The 24,986-nt window shown below is 34.6% G+C and overlaps 1 protein-coding gene across 1 annotated transcript in view; it reads right to left on the bottom strand.

Annotated features, from left to right (window-relative positions):
- Positions 1-24,087, bottom strand: part of si:ch73-304f21.1 (uncharacterized) — a 57,285-nt gene extending 33,198 nt beyond the window's left edge. The window contains exon 1 of the mRNA XM_051095603.1: positions 23,959-24,087. Within this exon, the coding sequence (XP_050951560.1) occupies positions 23,959-23,986 (28 nt within the window). The 5' untranslated portion in view covers positions 23,987-24,087. The remainder of the gene's footprint in view (positions 1-23,958) is intronic.
- Between the last annotated feature and the right edge of the window lie 899 nt (positions 24,088-24,986).

Genomic DNA, 24,986 nt, shown 5'->3' with positions numbered 1-24,986 from the left:
CTGGGTAATAACCAGCTTTACAAAGGTAACCTATATAGAGGTTTTTTTTTTTTTTTTTTCAGTACATCGATGAAATTTACATAAAATAGTTCTGTAAGTTTCACAACATCCCTGCATAAACGCTCCTGATAAAATATTCGTTATTTAGGCATTATAAGCATCAATATTCACTGTTATTTTCAACAGAAAAGCAAGCATGGGCTGCGTGTATGGTTTGGCATGACAGAATGCCAGCAAACAGCGCTTTCTTTATTATCATTAAAAAGTTGACATGTTAGTTCATCCCATAAAGCTGTTATAACACAATTAATATATGCACAATTAATATTCGTGTGTTATAATGAGAGGATTCAAGAACGCAATTTTCAGCACTGAGCAAGAAGTTTTGAGTGCTGAGTGGATTCTAATTTCTGACATGCATGTTTAAGCATGTGTAAATAAAAGGTCAAAAAGATCTATAATTTTGGTTTTGGCTAAACTTGTATGAAAAGAAAATGAAACATAATAACTGACTGCATATCGTGAAAACAGCATTGTTTTAAAAGCATGGTCACGTTGTGATAAATGTGTTTAGAGTTTTTAAAATGTGACTACAGGTTGGACAAATGCTGTTACAATGATGTCAGCAAACGAAAAAAAAAACTCTATTTGTTGATTATTCAAATTAAGTAGACAACAACATTACAATACACCAATACAATATTTTCAAGAGCACTAAACCAAAAGCTTATTTTAGCATGATGTCCCTCACTATTTCTGACTTCACCATAATTTATTCACTTATTTAGTTAGTTAGTTATTTCTGATAATTTTATTTTAATTTGGAGCTTTGAATAGTGTTATTAACAAAATATCATAAAAAATGCTAATAAAAAAAATAATACAACGCGCAACGCGCACACAAGAACTTGAGAAACACTAACCATAAGTGAGAAATATCCGAAACATGGGCGTAAATCCCGGGGGTTTTTATTGGATTAAATCTTTTTGTCAACTTGTTTTCTTTCATTTAGGACTGGTTTTGTGTTTCTACTTGCATCCGATTAATTGTAGGTCTCATTTGTGCGAAAGTAGGCAAAACTGTACAAAATTGCAGAAAGTCACTTGTGGTGTTCCTGGTCAAAAATGACCAGACTCCAAACAATTGCTTATCATTCTCTCGTTATGGTATATTATCACCAAATATTGGATTCAATCTTTTTGTCAACTTGTTTTCTTTCATTTAGGACTGGTTTTGAGTTTCTATTTGCATCTGATTAATCGTAGGCCTCATTTATCCGAAAGTAGGCAAAACTGTACAAAACTGCACAAAGTTACAAAATGGCTGGCCATTGAAAGTGAATGGGGAAGAATGAAAGTAAAAGAAACAACTAGTGTTCAGGAGCATTTTGTGCTTGCAAACATAAAGGCCTTGGACCTGTGCATGTATAAATTCATGTATACTCACGCTATCTCACACAAACTATTGTGAGTATTATATTTATTTCATCCTACCTTGGACTGCATGCAATATGCTTTTATGATAACTCTCTCTGTGATAAACCTCTCATACACTCACACGCTCAGACTGCCTTGTCTTTAGCTTAGGTTTTGAGGCTTTCATGTTCTCACAGAGTAGATGAAAGTTTACAAATAAATGCTTTAGCACAGAGAGAGATTCAGCTTGTTGTTTCATAATATTGTCTCAGTTTGACAGTGTCAGTGTGCAGGATATATATTACTAAAATAACAGTTTTGGTTTGTTGTTCCATGAAATGTTATAATGCAAATAATCTTAATGTGTTCTTTTTTTGTGTGTGTCACGATGGTCAGAACAGCATAAGTATTACTTTGTGCCCCTTTTCAGAACATAAAATCATTTCAAAATAAAGATCCTGCTTTTTGTGATCTTCCCCATTCACTTTCAAGGACTGGCCATTTTTGATGAGTGTGACTTTGTGCAATTTTGTACGAAATAAAAACATTTAAAAGCAAACTTCCTGATTAAACATTCAAGCACATTAATGTGAGAAACCGTGCAAATTTTCATAATTTTTTATTTCATATTGTGAAAATTACTCATAAAAAATGATTTTTTCACTCAAAAAACGAGGGGCCTTCTCTCAGAAAAATGAGGCCTACGATTAATCAGATGCAAATAGAAACACAAAACCAGTCCTAAATGAAAGAAAACAAGTTGACAAAAAGATTGAATCTAATCTTTAGTGATAATATAGCATAATGACAGATTTATGAGCAGTTGTTTGGAGTCCGGTCAAATGAGCGGGAACACCACAAGCAGTGTTGGGCAGTAACGCATTACTTTCTAACGCGTTACAGTAATTTGATTATTTTTTTAGTAATGTAACGCGTTATAATTTCCAAATGAGTAATTAGAGTATAGTTACACGCATGCGTTACCGCTGCGTTACGTCATTGCCGACATAATGTGATTTATCATGTAGATTATAAAAAGGGTGTTGGATAGCACACGCGACGTCCTTTACCTGAGAACTACTTTGACTGGAAAGCGCCTGTGAGGCGGATTCTACCAATGAAAACATAGTCAGCATCGAGAGAGGAAAGCACGCGTTCTGTAGCTGGAAATACAATCATTATTTTTAGTTTATTTCTGTCAAAGGCAAGAACATTATTGTGCGTTGTCAATTAAAGGGGAAGAAATCCTTTTCAACCGTAAAAAACTCCATATCCATTTTAAAACATCTGAAAGGGCAGCACGGCACATTAAATCTTATTGAAAATATACCGGGTGCGGAGAGCAACGCATCAGTTTCTATTGTCGTACCGCGCCGGTCTCTGTTGCGTCGAGTCCAGCGAGAGTGGTCTCTAATCCACTGGCACTGAACTCGATGCAACAGAGAGTACAAGACTTGCGCGGTACAAGACTTGATGGGCCACTGCGGGTGCGGGCGTGGGCGGGCAGAGACTTGTGTTTGTGCGGGATGCGATAGAATAAAATGATTTGCGGGACTCCCGCAAAAAAAAAAAAGAAAAAAAAAAAAAAAGTTTGTGCGATCACATTTACCTCAGGAAACCAGTGTTTCTCAGCTTCCACAACTTCATCAGCAGACCTTTATCAATACCAAACTACAAATGTTTTCCTGTTTTCTCATATTTTACTGTACATCATGACGAATTATTACATTTAAAATCTAATCCACTCAGAATCTGCTATTTACTGTAAAATGTTGAGAGATTCAATTAAAAAAAAAAATAACAGATGGACTTAGCTCAGAATTTTATAAGCTGTTTAGTCACATTATAGCTCCTTTTTCTATTAAAAGTCTATAAAGAAAGTATAGAGAAGCAGAAGATGGTACTTCCAGCAATGTTATGCCAAGGCCTGATAACTCTTATTCCGAAATCAAAAAAGATCCTCTCTTCTTAGATAATTGGCGTCCAACCACACTGTTGAACAATGATTACAAAATATCAGCTTCAGTTTTGGCAAAAAGATTAAAACATGTTTTGAATTCTATCATTGACGAAACGCAGTCAGGGTTCAGGCAGAAAAGGCATATTTCTAATAACATACGGCTAGTATTAGATATGATGGACTATTCAGATTTTATTAATAGTGATGGCTTTATTCTCTTTCTAGATTATTACAAAGCTTTTGATACATTGGAACATGCTTTTTTTTTTTTCAGGCTCTCGCAAAAATTATAAGCACCACATCACGGAACAAAAACTATAAAATAAGATAATTATTTCTTGAGAATTTAATTTCTGCTCTGTTTTATTAATAATTTAATTATTTTCTTAAGTAAATTTTACATTCACAAATGCAAATTCTCAAACTGTAAACCTGTCTTTGTGGTCTTTCTAAGAGATATGGAAAATTATATTCATTTGATCTCAGTATCTACTAATAAGAAAGCAATAAAGACTGTTAGAATTTGTTCTGCACATAAAGTTTTTGTGTTGAGAATCTTATGTAAAACCCTTTGATTTCCCTGTGATTCCTCAACTGTCAGAGAGTCAGCTGCAGAAGAGGAACATGGACCCTGTCTACATTAAAGCAGCTGTCCATGGATTCACAAACAACATGCTAGCAATCAGGTAAATACTCATCAGTGCAACACTGCTGCATGGAGAGTTGTTTCCACAGCACAGTGTGAAGTTTCCTGAAACAGCACTTAAATAAACAGTGGAGACAAAGCCAAGCTCAAAACAGAACTGTCATCTATGAGAACCCTGAGTTTAGGGTTGGCAGTGGTGCAGTGCCTGTTTTCCATTGAGAACAATCTTCAAAGTACTTTCAGAGAGACTGTCAGTCTTCTCAAGATAATAATCACAACGCCTATGACAACGGAACTTTAAAAATGTAGTTTAAATTCAGCTTCAAAGGGCTCTAAACAATCCCATCCGAGGAAGAAGGGTCTTCTTCTTGCATAATTTGCATAATTTTTAAGCACAAAAGCTTGTGTAGCACTGGGTCTGGGACGCGCGTTCACGGGTCGTTCTTGAACAATACGTTCATTTTGAATTGGGGAGTGATTCGTTCAGTCGCGCATGCGCAACATCCTATTAGGTTCTGTAGTGTAATTATTTCACCTGTTTCAAGTCTTCGGGTTTTTCGAGTTGTTCGTTCATCTTATGGGGCTGTCACGTGATGCTGATTTAGCTAAAATTAACGAAATTACTCGAAAAAGATGATCCAAGCTTTCCATCACTACTACGAATCAAGTCTTTGAAGTTCATCGTCTGTGTACTGTGGCGCAAAAAGGTAGAGTATGTCGAAAAACTCCATCTTATTTTCTCCTACAACTTCAGAATCGTCCAACACGTTGTACCTTTTTGTTTGTAAACAGCGTTTGACTTACTTGCACTTTCTTAGTCTTTACGTGTTTGCTTTGTAAACACTGGGTCTGTGCTTCCGCCTACTTTTCGCGTGACCTTTCGATGTTATTCAATAGTACCTGAAGGCACATCCCAGAGCCTGTGCTACACAAGCTTTTGTGCTTAAAAAGTATAAAAAAAAATATTTTCAGAAAAAAAATGACAGATCGTTTCGCTAGATAAGACCCTTCTTCCTTGGCTGTGATTGTTTAGAGCCCTTTGAAGCTGCATTTAAACTACTTTTTGGAAGTTCAAAATCGGGGGCACAATTGAAGTCCATTATATGGAGAAAAATCCTGAAATGTTTTCCTCAAAAACCATAATTTCTTCACGACTGAAGACAGAAAGACATGAACATCTTGGATGACAAGGGGGTGAGTCGATTATTTGTGAATTGTTATTCTAGATGTGGACTTCTCCTTTGAACTTTTTGTGCCTATTATGTTTTGAGGCCAAACTAACTCAGATATAAATAAATATAGACATAAATATATGCCCTTTACGTTGCAGAAGGGTTAATTTTAACTACATGACCTTATACTATAAAACCAATAGTTAAATGTTTAGAAAAACATCTCTGTTATCAGTGTTGGGGAGTAACTAGTTACATGTAACGGAATTACATAATTTAATTAAAAAATAAATGTAATTGTAATTAGTTACAGTTACTGAGAAAAAATGTGTAATTAAGTTAGTTACTTTTGAAAATATTAATGATTACAAAGGGAGTTACTTAAGATTTTTTTCACATACACACACCCACCTACAGATTTAATTGACTTCTTTCATAAATTGCATTGACTGCTCTAAAATGAGACACCAATGTTTCAGGAGTTTAGGACAGAATAGGACACATGCTTATTCAATATGTTTTATTTCCTATTTGGGTTTATGCATATACTTTAATTTTTTCAAGGCATTGTTAGATGCCAGTGTTTCCTGTCATAACTATTGAAACATTTTATTTTAAAATTAGTATCATAGCTATTAAACTATTTCTTATCATTTTAAATCTGTATTTAACCCCTGAATGATCTCAACGTAAATAAGAAGTGTTAAGTCTGAATTTGTGGTGGCTTTGCTTTAAATTAAATTATTACACGGCTCTGTGGAAAGCTTGATTCCGATTGGTCAGTCATGACATACCAAGGTGCGTTATTCCCCGATAACAACTGGTAAAAGCTAACAACACAGACTCATCCGGGCAACTTAAGTCGGCGCTATACGCTTGATAGTTTTTCCTTGGTGGAAGCTTTGCGTTTGGTTAGCTAATAAATTATTAAATCTCAATTCAATGTTATGTGTACAATTTCTTAATTGTCAACTTGTGGCTTGCTAGCAACTGATTCCTTCATGGAATTTTGGCGTTCAAATATTTCAACTCAGATCAGTGTTTCGTGTCTAATTATTTACTTTTGTGGCAATCAGCTGTGTAATAAGAGGGATAATGTACATCAATCCAGTTGTTATCGCAAAATATACTTATTATAATCATAATTCGAGTGATTAAGGATTTTGAAAGTCTGACAGTAATCAGTGTTGAATGCTGCTGTAAGGTTAACTCTGCTTGGTTTAAATGTTTTAAAAATGATTAACAGTTTAAAATATTAGAAATTTAGAAAAGTAATCAAAAAGTAATCAAATGTAATAAGTTACATTACTTTAATAAAGTAATAGAAAAGTTACACTACTTATTACATTTTAAATAGAGTAACTTGTAATCTGTAACCTATTACATTTCTAAAGTAACCTATCCCAAAACAGTGTGTTATTGCACAAAGCTCCGTTATTTTAGTTAGCATTTTACGTGTTTTATAATAATTTTACAGCTTTTAATGTATGCAATAACATAAATCCATTAAACGGAAATAACATTTGATCAAAAGGTATCAATCCAACTGTAAAAAACTCTAAAGATTATTACCTATAATGCACAAGGCTTGTTTTTTTTCTGACTATGCCTTATTTACATGCTGTACTGAAACCATATTTTTGATATGTTTATATACTGAACCCACTTAAATTCATTGAACTCTGCCACCATTTGAGATAAAGGTATCAAACCAACTGCAAAACAATTCATTACAAACTAAATATCAGTTTAGCAGAAGCCAAAATAAGCATTGTGAAGCTTCATTTATATTTGTAATAATTGTTACGTCGTAAGAAGAATGGCATCTACACTAATATTGGTCTGTCTCATTTTTATTCTGAGGTCCCGTAGCCACCCATATCCACTCTGTATCCAGTCCAGATGGTGAATCTGCACCTAGAGACGACTTCTACAGCCCTGAACATCAGTGGAGACCATGTCAACTAGATGAGCCCCAGAGACGGATCCCCAGTGAAGGCCTCATCAACTAGACGTTGGCACTGGCACAAGACCTCAGCACTTGTCAATAATACTACCACGTTTATACAGCATGCATACTATCATTTCTGCAGTGTGGAGTAGTTTATTTGGGGTGTGTACAGAGTATTTGCTTATACAAATATTTAGGTAGTTTTGGGTTCTGGGCAGAATAGCTCATTTACGTTCCTCACAATACTTAATAGCAGCAGATGGTTACTACTGAGCGCTTTTGTCACCATTTTTATTGCCATGTAACAGACATCTCTATTAGAGTGACAATAGTTGAAAAGTAAAAAGCCAATTTGTTTTCTGATTCATATGATTTATAATAACAAATATGATTTTTAACAATAACGCCATTTTAATATACCTTTTTAAGACCTGTTGTGAGTTCAGAGATTGTTAATCAATGGTATATACTTTTGATTAAGCCATCTATGTCATCTTATTTTTAAGATATTTATGTTTAATAGCTGAATTCTTGTTGATATCTATCTATATATATAGAAGAAGGGAGAATCAATGTAATGCTAAACCAAAAATTTGTGTGTGTGAAAATTCAGATGTAACCTCCTTTGTAATCATTAACATTTTCAAAAAGTAACTAATTTATTTACACATTTTTTCTCAGTAACTGTAACTAATTAAAACTACATTTATTTTGTAATTAAATTACGTAATTCTGTTACATGTAACTAGTTACTCCCCAACACTGTACTGAATCAACCAAAACGGCAATGTCGAGCATGAACCTGACAAAGCGGCAAGCTGGCAGTGGCATGAAGACTGGAGTAAGTCATTCTGTGCGCAAGATCACCCTTCTCCCAAGGGAGGGACTCTTCTCACAAGATCAAACAAGAATCTAACAATGTGATTTCTTTGCCATTTCGAAGTTTTTACAAAATCAATTTGTTAAACACGGCCATCAGGTGTGCAGACACTGAGGTGTTTATAGTTTCTTAAAATATCTAAACCTCACACATAAAACTACAAACATGCACACATTACGCCCATACAAACATCAAATGATTAGCCATATATACCAAACTACACACAGATATGAGAATTTGTACAGCACTGCTTTCTTTTGTCTAATAATGCTCCCTCACTGTGCAGTGGAGTTTTTCACAGCACTCACATGTACATGTATGTGCAAAAATACAGTGTATTTACAGTGTATGCATAAGTGATGAACTTTACAATTTGTTTACTGGATAAACACTGAACTGACCTGAGCTGTATGATATTATTGGCTTGTTAGAGCTGCTTTAGAGCACAATTTTAATTTGTTAAACTGCTTTGAAACAATGTATTGTATAAAGTAAAATAAAAATAAAGGTGACTTGACTTATATATTCAGTATATGTTTACAAAGCACTTTAGACAGAAATGCAAAGGTGAAATGTTTATTTGTTTCTCAAAACATTCAGTTTTGATATTTAAGTGATCAGTTTATGTGCATTTGAAGAAATATGTATGCTAGGTGTTCTTCAAAGAACAGTCTTTGATTCACAGAATGCACTGTCAAACATAAATAAATCTTAATATACTTGAATGGTGACAGTATTAAATTGGAATTGATTACTATACTTAAGTAATTATTATACTGAAAGCTTGAACAAACAAACAAACAAACAAACAAACAATACACATAAAAAAGTTGTTTTATTTGATGCACAGTTGATGCACTAGTTGACCATGTTCTTGTGCAGGAATGAACGTGAGGAAAGTTGTTACTTACAGTACTTTAGAACAGAGGACACTGTTCTATGGACAATACATATTGTAGCATGTTGTACACCCTCAAACTCATAACTGTTGAAATGTTTTGTAGCCAAGTACTTCTTATATGTACTGCATTTTTGTAGGTAGAGAATAAACAAACTGCTCTAGTATGGCAACTATGGTCATTACCAATACTGAATTTATTAATTTAATTGTCTACTGTACTGTAATTGACAGCAAACTGTACTGTGGTGCATACCAAGTTCATTTTCAGTCAATCTGAACTTTTCTAGTGCTTTTCATCTACTGAGAGATCTCTTTACACTAGAGTAATGAAAATGAACATTTCTAAAAGTGTATTGTTGAACTTCACTGTGTTTGTATCCCTATATTTTTGCCTAAAATATTTGATTTTGAAGTTTGAGGTTTGTACAAGTTGGTGTGTTTTGATTATAGTACAGAGTTGCAGGAGAATTGTTTCATGAATTGTCTTAGTAATAGAAGAACTGTTAAAAAATAAAGATAATCAGTGCTTCTCAGCCTCCACAGCTCCATCAGTAACCCTTTATCAACACCAAACTACAAATGTTTTCCTGTTTTCTTATATTTTACTGGATATAATGACAAATTATCATTACATTCAAAATCTAATCCACTCAAAATATGCCATATGACCTGTTACAAACTAGTATTTTTTCAGAACAAGACAAGATGAGCATTTGACATTAAAAAGTATATAAATTGCTATATTTTTATGAAAATAACAGATCATTTCACTGGATAAGACCCTTCTTCCTCGGCTGGGATTGTTTACAACAGCATTTGGGATCATTTGAAGCCGCATTTAAACTACATTTTGGAAGTTCAAACTCGGGGCACCATATCAGTCCATTATATGGAGAAAAATGCTGAAATGTTTTCCTCAAAAAACATAAATTCTTTAGGACTGAAGAAAGAAAGACATGAACACCTTGGATGACAAGGGGGTGAGTACAGTATCTGTAAATGGTCTGTAAGTGGACTTCTCCTTTAAGTTTAACAATCATAAAAGAATAATAAGCTATTCACTGTGGAAGGGACGTAGTGAAATGAAAATCTCACCTTGGAAAAATAAACTTTTGCCAATATTTTGAGAGTGGAAAGATGCACTCATTTCAAATTTCCCACGATCAAAGAGAAATATGCATACGCATGTGTAGAGCAATAAAAATGAATAAATAAATAAAATAAAATGAATAAATAAATAAAATCACAGTTCAGGGTTCTTGTGTATAAGTTATTTAAGGTGTTTTAACTGTGCACATGTCTCAAATGTACTCTGTCTACTGTCTACCCTACAGCTGTTACTTGTTAACTCAGATGCTCTAGCTTGAGCAGCCCAATTTAGTGCCAGACTAGAGAAGAGTTTGACTAGTGAGGGACCCTTTAATGTCTGGTCTACTGCTTAAAATGTTAGCTGGGATGTTTTGTGGCTAATTTCAACACAGGTTAAGCCCTTTAGTGTTTCTATCAGTACGTTTACATGGACAACAATATTCTGATTTTAACACGATTAAGACAATACTCTGATTAAGAATATATATATATACTATAATTAGAGTTGATTAAGAACGAATAGATTAAGAATCAGAGATTTTTAATTATCTTAATCTGGATAAAGTCATACTCGAAGTAAACACAAATCGAATTAAGACATGTGGAGTGTTCCTATTGTAGTCGCATTATTCAAGTGCAGTATAGACATGTACACACCTTGATCATACTATTACCGTCACGCAGGACGTTTTCGCCGCATTTTGCGACAGGATACACACACGGCAGTGATCAACTGTTTGACAGCAACACCATCATCTGTTTACACAGATAGTAAATAATTAACTGCACTTGAAGCATTTGTAAAATAAAAAAAAAAATGAAAATAAACACCCAAAACCGTATATGACACCATAACGAATACGAATTATATGTTGATCCGTGAAATTCTAGAGGGAAAGTCAGATGGCGTTGTGTGGGGACGTAAACACGTGTGCCATTAATCGGTCTATGTACTGTAACATGTAAAACGAAAGGAATATTCTAAAATCAACTCATGTAAACACCTTAATCATGATATTGTCTTATTCAGACAATAGACAATCTTCGACAGATATTTTACTGCACTTAATGCTTGACACAAAAGTCTTACAGCTGTTTTTTTTTATGATTGCTGGGACACATTTCTCAATACTTAGGTCACTTTTTTTAAAAAAACTGTTCACACAGTGATCTCAACAGCAGACTATGTCTCCTAAACTGTGGATTATTTATCACTGCTTTGGCACAAAATGCATCTTTCAATTTACATGAATTCTTTCCTTACAGAGACACAAACAAAGCCAACTTTATGTACTATACTATCTCAGGTGTGTTAGATGAGGGAGATGTGCAAGGGCAAAGGTGCCTCCAGGACAGACCTCTGACCTACACAAGCATTAATATTTAAATTCTCTACTGTCTCTACAAAAGGTGGAACTTAGAAATAATGTTGTATAATGTAAACAAAGACTGCGGTGAATTATAAGCAGTAGAGACTGTCATTCTTGTTTTGTAATTTAATGAAAGCAGACACTATACCATGCTACTTGTTGTGAGTATTTTAGGTCATTGTTTTATTAGTGACAAAATGTATTTGTTGGTTAAAAGCCTTTCTGAGTGTGATCGAAGAAGGTTTATTTGAGACTGCTGACAGCCAGTTATTGGAGTGCCCAGCTTAGCTACCAGGCGGCATTCCCTTTGTGTCTTTGATTGTGTGTTCTGGACTGTGTTTCCCATATCTCTTTGCACTCATTATTGGTTCATCACTGCCAGCTGTTTATCATTGATTCATTAACCTCATCCTATATATACCTTGTTCATTTTGTCTTTAGTTGTGTCAGTATTGCATTCTGTTTCCGTGTTGCTATCTTTGTTTTCTGTTTTGCTCATGTGGATTTTGTTGTTTTGGACTCTGAGAATAAAACTGCAAATGGATCTTTTGTGTGAGCTTTCTGTGACACTAATAATAATAATAATAATTTATTTTATTTAGTGTAGCGCCTTCAAAAGAGAACTTTCTCAAAGCGCTTTACAACACAAGCAAACACAACATTCTAAAGTAATACACAAAAATACAGAATAACAATCAGTTAAAAGCAAGACGAAAATAAAAACTTTTACAATTAGATTTAGAAGTTCCTTCTTCCCCAGCCGTGTTTTAGGAATGACTAAAAAACCGCTCTGAGAAGATTGCAAATTGCGACTAGGTGTATTGGGGATTAAAAGTTCAGCCAAGTACTGAGGAGCTAGACCATGCAGTGCCTTGTACGTTAACATAAGAACTTTAAAATCAATACGGATTCTAACCAGGAGCCAATGCAACAATTCCAAAACAGGAGTTATATGATCAACATCCAACACCAACATCCACAACTTAATCTCAGAAAGACAGTGTGGGAGATGAGAAATAATTATATTTTGACCCAGATTAGAGTGGATGTAAATCTGTGTATCATCAGCGTAAAAATGGTAAAGTTCAAGAGATCTTAACAATTGCCCAAGAGGAAAAATATAAATGCTAAAAAGCAAAGGACCAAGTAATGAGCCCTGAGGGATACCAGTACTAACAGGACCAACCTCTGATTTGAGACCATCCATAAAAACAAAGTGACTGCGGTCAGTTAAATAGGATCTGAACCAATCCAGCACAATCTCCATCACCCTGAAGACAGATTCAAGTCGACTAAGTAATACCGCATGGTCGATGGTATCAAACGCTGCACTTAGGTCCAGAAAGATAAGGATTGATACATATCCGGTGTCAGATGCTAATAAGTCATTAGTAACTTTGACCAAAGAGGTCTCAGTACGTGCAGTTTCCGAAACCCAGGCTGGTATGGCTCCAAAAGGTTGTTAACAGTCAAATGATTGTGTAATTGAGAAGCAAGATTTTAGCCAAAAAGGAATATTTGATATTGGACGAAAATGATTTAAATGGTTTACACTGGTATTTTGCTTTTTTAAAACAGGGGTGATAGCAGCAGTTTTAAGTGCTGCTGGCACAACACTGGTTGACAGTGAACCATTTATGATTGAAAGAACAGTAGAACACAGAACCAAAACAAGATTTAAATCTAGTTGGTAGGGGATCAGGTACACAAGTGGTAGCTTTCATACTGGATACCTGCACACAGAGTGATTCAGCATCAACTGAAGAAAATCTGGACAGAGGAATTCCAGAAAACCCTAAACAATTTACTGCAGAGGTCTGTGAACCAGAAGAAAAAAAACAACAAAAAAAAACAAAACTGATATCTGATTTCGTACTGAGTGTACGAAAGAGACAGTGAGTGTTAAAAAAAGGGGCAAAGTGTCCAAATTGGCAGTATGGGCATTATTTAACAATGAAATTTTAGCCTCAATGGGAGCTGTGGATAAACCCTCTAAGGAAATGGTAAAAGATTCTGCAAACACAGTGTGATCAGTTGATTTCCATTTATGGAAAGAGACATTGTGTGGTTCCTACCTAATAGGACATATACCTTCTAATTTGAAAAGACAATAAAATGGTCTGAAAGACCAACATCAGCAGTAAAAATGCTTGATATAATGTTATTTTTAGCAATGACTAAGTTCAGAGTATGTCCTTTGGACTGAGTAGGTAAATGAACAAACTAAGTCAAATCCCAACAGTCCTTTGCCATAATACATGCTTCCTGATCAACATGAATGTTAAAATCCCCCAGGATTAAACTCTGCTGTATTTAAAACAAAATGTCTGCAGATCAGCAAATTCTGACAAAAATTCTGTGTTAGGTCTTGGAGATCTGTACACTGTAACAATGACAGAAGCATGAGGAGAAGATACACATAAAGCCAGACATTCAAATGTAGTAAAAAAAGGAACAGGCACAGGGCATATCTTGATTAGCAGATTGTAAAGTACGATAATACCCCCACCTCTGACAGTGAGCCACAGTGTGTCAAGCAGTCCATAGCCAGATGGAGTTAGCTGATTAAAAAGATGACCATCGTCCTTCTTGTGCCAGGTTTCAGTAAGAAACACTAAGTATAGAAAGTAGGTTAGGAGAGCTGAGTTTTGAGTCTAATTTTTGAGAAATGTGTAAAAAAAAAAAAAAACTTTACTAGTTGAAATCACTGTAACAATGCAAAGTGACACTGATTATAGTGACGAAAACTTTAGCACTTGGCTACAAGTTGTCAGGGCTCTTATCTGACACTTGCCTAAGCAATCTATAACACAGGAATTACAACCATACTTTAGTAGCAATTAGTTTTTTTAATATATAATTACAATCTCTGCTAACAGTTTAAAGTTTCCTGATGGATTAAAATTAAGATCTATGCCCCTGTAAAATGATCCAACATTTAAAACCACTCTGTTTACTGTAAACCATTAAACTGCAACAGAATAGTATCACAGAGCTGAGTAAGGAAAGTATGACTCAGGCATAGGAGGAACCACATGCACCTGCAGTTGTTCATGTGACATCTTCCACTGGCAGACAGAGTATAATGTGCCTTTAACACCTTACCCATGCATTATTTCTTTATCAAACCTCTCTCAATTTATTGACAACAACACTGGGATTAAATAGAGTCCAAACATGATTTTTTTATTTTTATTTTATTTATTTTTTTTTTTTCGTAATACAGGGGTGCCCAGTCCTGTTCCTGAAGATCTACTTTCCTGTAAAATTCAGCTCCAACCATGATCAAACAAAACTGAACCAGCTAATTAAGAGCATTTGATAATTACAGACAGCTGTGTTGGATCAGCGCAGGAACAGGCACATCTCCAGAAACGGAATTTGGCACCCATTTACAGTTTCATCCACACGATCATTGTTTCAAAACATAAGATTATTGTAATAAATATTAAGAACTATTTATCCAGTGTGTTACTGTATCAAACGTTTTTTTCCATTTACTGTCAGTGAAGTAAATGTCCTCACTGTGCTAAAGTACTGAATGCATACGCTAGCCAAACCGTGTGAAAAACGGTGTGTTACGAGTGCATGTCATATTTTCATCTATGGTATGCTGCCCTCTTGTGTGTAAATTGTGTCTGTGCATGTGTATGCTGTATTACAAGTGGGATATTCGCTGGAGGTTGCTATCGGTCCACTTCCTGACCCAGTTATAAGCCACGCCCCAAACTCACAGCCTCAGATATCTTTGTGTTTTTATGTTTCTTATGAAATACGTCTCTTCTGTAATGTTGTGAAATATTATTACAATTTTACTTTTTTTTTTTTTCTATTTTAATATACTTTGCAATGTAATTTATTTCTGAATTTTCAGCATCATTACTCTAGTCTTTTCATTTCTCCAGTGTAACATGATCCTTTAGAAATCATTGTAATATGCTGATTTATTAGCAATTTTAGAAACAGTTGTGCTGCTTAATAATAATAATAATAATAATTATTATTATTATTATTAGTATTAGTATTATTGTTACTGGGAACCTGTAATTTCAGGATTTTTTTCAGGATTCTTTCATGGATTCAATTTTTTTTTTTTTTTTACTTTTATCCAACAAGTAAGTTAAATTGAAAGTGATAGTAAAAGCTTATATTGTTAGATAAGATTTCTGTTTTAAACAACTGCTGTTCTTTTAAAATTATTCATCAAATAATTCTGAAAAGTATCACAAAACAAAACATACACTGACAAAATTAACAGTAACATTGACAACATTGATAATTGATAATAAATGAGAACGATCTCTGACAGATCATGTAAAACTGGTGTAATGATGCTGAAATATATATATATATATATATATATATATATATATATATATATATATATTTTTTTTTTTTTTTTTTTTTTTTTTTTTTTTTTTTTTTAAGCAGCAGATCTGAATATTAGAATGGTTTCTGAAGGATCATGAGACTGAAGTAATGATGCTAAAAATGCAGCTTTGAAATCACAGGAATAAACAACATTTTAAAATATTTGTAAACATTTATTTTAAATACTAAAAATATTTTAAAATGTTTTTTCTGTACTTTGGAGCAGAAGAGACTTCTTCATTAAAAATGTTACTCAATCTTAAATCAAACTTTTGTGTAGTGTATAGTGTATAGGAAAATTGAATGTAATGTAAAGGAGTAATGAAATATAGGCCAAATATATTTTTGTTATGCAGTTTTGTGAATTTCTATTTATACAAAATAAATGTGTTAATAGACTACATACCATTAAACTATTCTAATTGTTAAAATTTTACCCTTTAAAAACAAGGTTGTTAAAATATTTACAGATTTTTACATCAACTGAAGCCACTGCTACTGTCAACTCAAGATACTTCAAGATATTGAGTAAAGGAAAAATGTATGAGATCCGACTCATTTGGACCCCAGCTCACATAGGCATTTTTGGAAATGAGAGGGTAGATAAGTTAGCTAAACAAGCAATTTAGTAAATATAAAGATGTCGAAATCTGAAGGGAAAAGTATAGTTTGGAAAGAAGCTGTGAGAGAGTGGCAATGGCAGTGGGATAGGGAAATTAAAGGAAGACATTTGTATGCTATTCAAAATAAAGTTGATACTGAGAGGAACTGAGGGACTAGAAGAGGTGAAATAGTGATGACAAGATAAAGAATCAGACACAGTAATCTGAATAGCACATTATACATTATATGGAAAAATCCTACTGGTTTTTGTGAGGTTTGTCAGACATTAGAAACCATAGAACATGTACTTTGAGACTGCAGAAGATATGAAGAACAAAGGACAAAAATTATGGAAGAATTAAGAAGAGATGGGTTGGGAGGGACAGGGATAAAAGATATACTGAAAAGTGGTGTGATTGGACAAGGCAGGAGTAAGGGCCTTTCCTTTATTTTTTATTGTTGTATTTTTGTTTTAACATACACTAGTTATTGTACTCCGTTTTACTACTTTAACTCTTTTGTATATGTACAATCAAATATGGATCTTTAATTCATTTCCAGTTTATTAATATTTAGCAATTACATATAAATAACCTCTGTCCAACTGGTTGGTCAAACCCCTCTGAACGATTTATCTAAAAGCAACATATCATAGCCTGTGGCTCTAAATACTTCATATAAAAGATCACTGTTATGTCATGTTTCAGATTTCTGAAAATAATTGCAATAAATTCTCAGTTGGTATGTTGGCAATAATAAGTTAGTAATTCCCATCAAATCAACATCAAATGCAAAAATAGATATGAATGATGAAAGATATCATCAAAGCACAATAAATGCTCTGATAGAATCACTCTTTGGACATTTATTATCCAGTGTTGTTTTCAGTTCTATTTTTTTTGTCATTAAAACCCACAAAACTCTTCTCTAAAACAGTGAATATACAGTTATATGACAGTCAAAGGTAACTGCATTGTCTGTAAATGCATTAAACTTATAGAATATAATCTAGAATATCCATCTTTGCTTGTGGAAAGAATTTCAGGTTCATTTCCCTATAGCCAAGAAGATCTCATATAAAATGTTTATCTCTCAGTCGTAGAAAAATCTGATTGGTTGATATAACTTTTAACAACGTTTAAAATAATTATTTTATAGCGAATGAGCACGGAGAGATTTGCGAGAGCACAGGACACAGTTTGAGCGCGCACGCGCACACTTTGAAAGAGAGGAGAGACACGTTTTATGTGCGCGCAATTTCTCTGGGCGAGAGCAGCGTAAATCTAAGAGCGCGCATCCGGTTTTGTGCGAGCGCTCATTAAAATCATACAAGCTGTCACTCTTTGTTCGTCGCGATCTTACAAAGTTATGACCAATGAATCTCTCTACACTGCGCGCGATCAGTGTTATAACAAAAGGATATAATTCAGTGTAATCAGCATGTACATTCACGAGGATGATTAAAGTGTTTTCCCTTGAGTAAAGTTCCTTTAAAGTGTTTTTCTTCATTAAATATGTACAACTTCTCATGTTATATAATTTATTTAATTTTATTCAACCCAAAATATTAACTTAACCATCCTATACATTGAGTTACAGTGATGAAATGAAATTTAACGTCTAAAACAGGTAGAAATAACTCACTAAGGACCCGTGCTGCTGCCACACTGGAGCGCACTCGCCACCAACTAGCGCACTCCCACCAGGGGTGGGAATTACAGCTAAAATGTACAATAGATCACCCTCGGTGTAATGTCAAAATGATGGACGGCCTTCAGATTTTTCCGTCACTGATAAAAAAAAAAAAAAAAAAAATCCGTCAATGACGGAGAATTTACGGTTAACGCGACCTCTGATATATATATATATATACATACAGATACAGATACAGATACATCTCTGATCTGATCAATCTCTGATCAGTTTCTCTCTCTTGTATCCTGCTGCATGTTCACAAATGAAAAAACACACAGTTTTACAAATGACCTCCTCAAAAGGAGGTTTTTGGTTGTAAGGGTTAGGGTTAGGGTTAGGTTAGGGTTAGGGTTGCCAAACATCAGCACGATGGCATAAAACATTTTTGGCATAATGTACATTTTTCGTCTATTACCACTCACATCCACTTATACCAATGACGGAAATAAGCACAGTTAGAATAGCTAAATATGTGGGAGAGCATTGCTACTGAGTGACTATATTATATTGCAATAGGTAGCACTTCAAAGTTTATGTTGAATCAAGACAAATTAGCACATAATTTATAATTTAAATGGTTTAATAACAATATTTTGTTATGGTTACACTTGAATTGGATACAAAATAGATGAAAGATGGTAAAACATAAACAACTGATTGTACGCATGTATGTAAAATGCTACCTGGTAGAGAGAGAGAGAAAAGAGACAGAGCCCCAAGAAGAGAGCCCCAGCGAAGAGGAATCGCCAGCCAAGAAAAGAGGCGGCAAAGAAAAAGAGACAGAGCAACAGTTACAATCCCTTCCTTGACGGTGTGACCAAAAACCAAATGTGAAACATTCAAAATGTACAATCAACAGATTACAGCTTAACCCACTGTAAAGGTTTGACACTTAGGAGACCCCCAATGCATACACATCTTGGCCTACAGGTTTTGATCAATATCAGCCCCTCGCTGTCTTCAGGAATACCAAATGGCCCTTTTGTTACACAAGATATGTTAAGCTCAAACAATAATCAGAGGATATGCTAGTACGATTTATCTAGCCCCCGATAATAACCACATACCACATGGATAAATCTATGGCTACTACTATTAAGTATGCCCAAATCGTACTAGTACTTCAATAGTATTTCATCTAGACCCCACAGTTAATGCAACTGTGTAACAACTAATGTCAAGCAATTCAGAAATCTAGAATCTCTCCTGATGTGCCCCATGCTCAATCTAACCGGAGATCTAGTATGTACTTAACCCTGAACAAATGTACGCCTTGACTTAATCTACTTGAGAAAATAGTTTCAAAAGTCAGAATAAGGTGTGTGTGTGTTCAATACTCACTGCTGTGTGTGCACTTGGATGAGTGAAATACAGAGCACAAATTCCGAATGCGGGACACCATACTTTGCCAAATATCACATTCTTTCTCTTTCTTTTTACAAGAGAGAAACTAACAAGGAAGGGGTGTGGCTAATAAGCAGGTCATTTCTAGACGAAATCTATATTTTGGGACAGGAAATCCCCCCTCCACCCACATACCAGCAGTAAGAGCAGAGTGTGTAGTTGACTATGGCACCCTGGCAAAAATTCTGGCAGAAAATGCAACACATCTCTCAGAAAATTGTTTTGGTAGTTGCATGCTAATTGTTTTTATTTGCAAAATGAACTGGACAAAATTATTGGCACTTTGTCAAAACTGTAAGAAATAATTTATTTTTTAAGCATATGATGCTCCTGTAATTTGTATTTAGACACACCTGTGGGCAATATAGTAATCACACTTGCAACCAGTTAAAATGGAGAAAAGTTACTGAACATAGAGAAAAGAAAGAAGTGTAAAGAGTTGTCTGTAAAAAAGAAAAATTTTGGAGCACAACGTAGTAGCCAGAGTCAAAAAGCTGCATCTCCACCAGTGACCTGAAACACACTTCAAAAATCACTCAGAAATGGTTGCAATAATAAAAATACATAAATAAATAAGTAAAATAAAATAATAATAAATAAATACAAATAAACATGAGTACCAAAACATTTGCAACTGCGACAATTTTCTGAGAGAAGGGTTGCATTTTCTGACAGAACTGCAAAGGTGCCAATATTTTTGGCCATGACTGTATACCCTGAAGGAGGTGCCATGTATTAGGGTGATAATGCACCAATACACACTGCAAGACTGGTGACAGAGTGGTTTGATGAACATGAAAGTAAAGTTAAACATCTCCCATGGCCTGCATAGTCACCAGATCTGAATATTATTGAGGCACTGTGGGATGTTTTGGGGGAACGAGTCAGGAAACAAGTCATCTAAACCAACATGTATGTTAGACCCAACTAAGCTACTAAAAGAGGTGCTTCCAGAAGTCATAGATCCTCTTCTGAATATTATTAATTTGTCATTGTCATTAGGATATGTCCTCAAAACCTTCAAACTGGCTGTTATGAAGCACACAGCTTGACCCCAACAAATTATTTAATTACAGACCAATCTCGAGCCTCCCAGCCCTTATGAAAAAGAAGTTTATTCAAGTGTGCTATTAGTATACTTCTTTTAAACTAAAAATAGGAAAGTATACTTTCAGTCTACTTTTTATGTACTTCTCATAAATGGACTTCATGTACTTCTCAGAAATATGCTTAAAATAACATATAAGTATACCTGACTTATACTTAGAAAAAGTCTGAATATATATTTAAGATATACTTGTGTTCCTAGAATCTGTGTTTTCATTGTACTTGTAGGTAGGGGGCGCTATTACACATCTTCTGTACAGAATTTCCAAAACACATAAGTGAAGAAGAAACCTAAACAGTATGCTTCCACATGTAATCTAACACAATCACCAGACATAAAACAGCATCAAAACTGGAACATTATTGAATGAAATGTTGACCAATAAAGAGGTAATAATGACTGTAAAGCTTTGGTGTGTTGCTCGACTCCATCTACGTTTTGATTATCATTCTGAATCCAATTCATAGTCATTTATTCAGCTTTTTGTTCAAAATGTTGTTTTTTTTTTTTTTTTTTTTTTTTTTTTTTTTTTTTTATTTATGAAACTTACCCACATTCAAGTGTTTAAAAAATAATGCATGAGGCTAGAATAAAATATTTTTGTTTACAAGCAGATACCCTGTTCTTTCTTTTGATGTTTTGTATCTTCAGATATTCATATAACAAAATATATCCACAAATTTCCGGGGGGCGCTACTGTAAAAAAGAACGTGGGTACAACTTCCGGTAAGGCGGCGGACGTAGTATACCAATGGTATTTTGTGTGCTAATTAGCGAAGAGGCTAAGTGTTTTTTAGACCATTGTTTACTTTGTAAAGATGCACACCTTTATGAGAGATGCCATTACGTTAAATTACGCCCTGAATGGTTCAGCACCTCAGTACTTGAGCGAGCTCTTATCACATTATAGTCCTTTACGTTCGCTGCATTCTCAAAAATCTGGCAATTTGATAATACCTAGAATATTAAAATCAGCTGTGGGTGGCAGATCATTTTCTTATTTAGCAGCCACACTCTGGAACAATCTACCAAACACTGTTTGGGAGGCAGAAATACTCTGTCAGTTTAAATCTAGATTAAAGACCCATCTCTTTAACCTGGCATAAACATAACACATTAACACATTTCTATAATTCAAATCTGTTAAAGGATTGTTAGGCTGCATTAATTAGGTCAACCAGAACCAAGAACACTTCCCAGAACACCCAATGTACTTGTTGCATTGTAAGAAGAATGGCATCTATGCTATTATTAGTCTATTTCATTTTTATTCTGAGGTCACCGTAGCAATCAGATCCAGTCTGTATCCAAATCAGATGGTCACTGCAGTCCCCCTGGATCCAGTCCGTACACAGCCCAGATGGTGGATCAGCACCTAAAGATGACCTCTACAGCACTGAATGTTGAGAGACCATATCAACTAGATGAGCCCCAGAAGACGGTTATCGGCACAAGACCACAGGAACCAGATGAGTCCTCTGCACAATCTGACTTTGAAGCAACAAACAGAACAAACTGCTTGTTCAAACTGCTGGTTCGTCTGGCCAGAGGAGAACTGTATTTGTCATTACCAAGACAAATGATGCTTTACTGACCGCAAAAGGAGGCCCAACACCATACTAATTGTGGTCTAAAACCAGGTGTTTAAGTTTCATTGTCCAACCCCTGTGTATATATATATATATATATATATATATAATTATATTATTATCTGTAATACCACTGGGTCTCATTCACTAATAATTGCGTACATTATTCATATTTATACACACATTTGGCTTCTCACGAAAACTTTCTGTCTAATTCACAACATGTGCGTACACACATTAGTGAATTTGGAGTATTCTAAATGAGCAGCTGCATGCATGAGGTTAGTCATTTGCATAAAACATGCCCAGACCAACTCCATATAAGGGCTTTCCGCACACGCATTCCTCACATCACTCACGTCAAAGAAACTCCATGCAGTGCAACCCCATATGACGCTATCTACAGACACGCTCTTGCCAGATCTTTGAGCAACGCCAAGTGCCCAGTCCTCAAAATCAGTTCATATGCAATGAAACAACTTTTATAGAGACCCAGTTTACAGAGCTTTCGTTAACCAGCTGTGCGTGCGCTGTCCTTCAGAGAATCAGATCGCAGCTCAAGCTATAATCTAACGCATCTTTTCTTACTCTTTCACTATAAACCGGGGCAGACTGGGATAAAATTTCATCCAGACCTTCCCATACAGCCACAAATTTTGAAACCACAAACAATGATATTTTTTGTATGGCCATCATCATCATCATCACATAAAAGTTTAAATCCCTAGACTGGGGCCTAAAAAAGAAGTAACTATTACATTAGGTCCAGTGTTATTGTTTTTATCTTGCCTAAATATCAAAATTAGTACAATAATAGCTACATCTTGAATATATCTTTATAGAAAAATCTTTGTTTAAAAATCTGCTTAGTTTTATTATTTTTGTTTTCTTGCCTAAATATCAAAATTAGTACAAAATTAGTAGTTTTACTACAAATATCACGGTGAAGCTATATTGTTAATCTGTGGTTACCATGGTTTAACTATAATGACCATGTGTTTTTGGTTTTATTTTTAGTAAAACCATGGTTAATTTTCAGGGTTGTGTTGTTGTCTGCATTTGCTCCCTCTAAAACCATTTTAAAATGATGCACCAAACACAGCGTGCCCTGTACCCTTAAATGTTAAGTTCTTGTGTTTTAATGCTTTAAATTCCTTTGAATGTTTAAATTTACAAGGTTTAAACACACATCAAATTGAAAAGCTTTAATGACGACGTGCAGCAGTGGCCCTTCAATGTCTTGAGTGTCTTTTTAGGCTGGCCTCAGCCAGTCGGCTGAATCCGTGGGCCCCTATAATCGTTACCACCTTTCACTCCACTAGCAAAGGCCCTGGTTGTGCTGCAAAGAGCAATACTAGTTTTAACTTGTTTATAACTTGGCAAATGGCCATGGAATGAGCGGTTGGTTTTTTGCCTTCGCCTCAGGTGGTTCTTTGCCTCAGCTTTGTGCATTTAAAATCTTTTAATGCACGGCAAATCTCTTATTTAAACCATTTTCAAAATATTTTTTGTGTGCTTCACACTGGAAAGGCTGAGTAAATGATGAAAATCCACTTTAACTGAATAATTATTTTACACAACCTGAACAAGCCAAAACAACAGTGTCAATTATAGCAGAACTATTTCACTTTTCTAACTATTACTATAAGCAAAGAATAATCCTTGTTCAGTCTGACCTGGATTGAAGAGAAATTAAATCTAGTCATCAATACACTCTAATACTGAACATTTTGGCAGTATTGTTTGTAAACAATGCATATTCTTTAATTTCTCTGATTAAGTGTGAGTAAGCTGAGGCATCACCTGTAGTCTTCAGTTTATCCTGGTTCATCTCTGATGCTGGTAGTTTTCCTAGTGATCCTCCATAAACAAGACAAGATAATCCATGTGTTTTCGGAGCCGAAAAATCACAGCTGAAGTTAATGTATGACCAAGTAGTGAAACTTTTGATTTACATGTCCCGGTGGTGACTGAACCAGTTTGACTGGTTATTTAAATATTGCAAATGCACTATGGCATTGGAAAGACTTATGCAAGGTAGATAAATGTAATGAGTGCTTGTGTGTGCATGTAAATAAAATCTTTGTAAATTCCAAAAGGTTATTTCTAAATCCTTTCAATACCTGCAGATGTTTAAAACAGTTTCTCTGTTTGTACAAAGCCCACATTTTGTCATTGAATTGTCTTCATTACACTGTGTTGTTGGAGAAAGAGGAAGTGTATAATCATTCTGATTTGCAAGGCAAAAAAAAAAAAAAAAAAAAAAAAAAAAAAAAGAAAAATTCATAACATCACATCACTGTGGCCAATAGTTCAGGCCATAGCATTAGGTTAGGTTAGGTCTTGAGTAGCATGGGTTTATTTGTAGCAATAGCCAAAAATACACTATCAAAATGATCAATTTTTCTTTTATGCCAAAAATCATTAGGATATTAAGTAAAGATCATGTCCCATGAATATATTTTGTACATTTCCTACTGTAAATACATCAAAACTTTTTCAAATCAAAAATTTTCAGTAATATGCATTGCTAAGAACTTAATTTCAACAACTTTAAAGGCAATTTCCTCAGTATTTTGACTGGTTTTGCACACTCAGATTACAGATTTTTAAATAGTTGTATCTCGACCAAATATTGTCTTACAAACCATACATCAATGGAAAGCTTATTTAATCAGCTTTCAGATAAATGATGTATAATACATGATCTCAGTTTCAAAAAAATTGACCCTTATGACTGGTTTTGTCCAGGGTACAGTTTTAATTCACAATTGAATCATATACCAACATAAAAACACAGAAATGCTACTTCAAATTATTATTGTGAGATA

This window comes from Labeo rohita, chromosome 22, assembly GCF_022985175.1.
Source record: "Labeo rohita strain BAU-BD-2019 chromosome 22, IGBB_LRoh.1.0, whole genome shotgun sequence".
Classification (NCBI taxonomy): Eukaryota; Metazoa; Chordata; class Actinopteri; order Cypriniformes; family Cyprinidae; genus Labeo; species Labeo rohita.
Note: the sequence above shows the minus strand (reverse complement) of the source record. Positions and strands in the feature narration are given on the sequence as shown.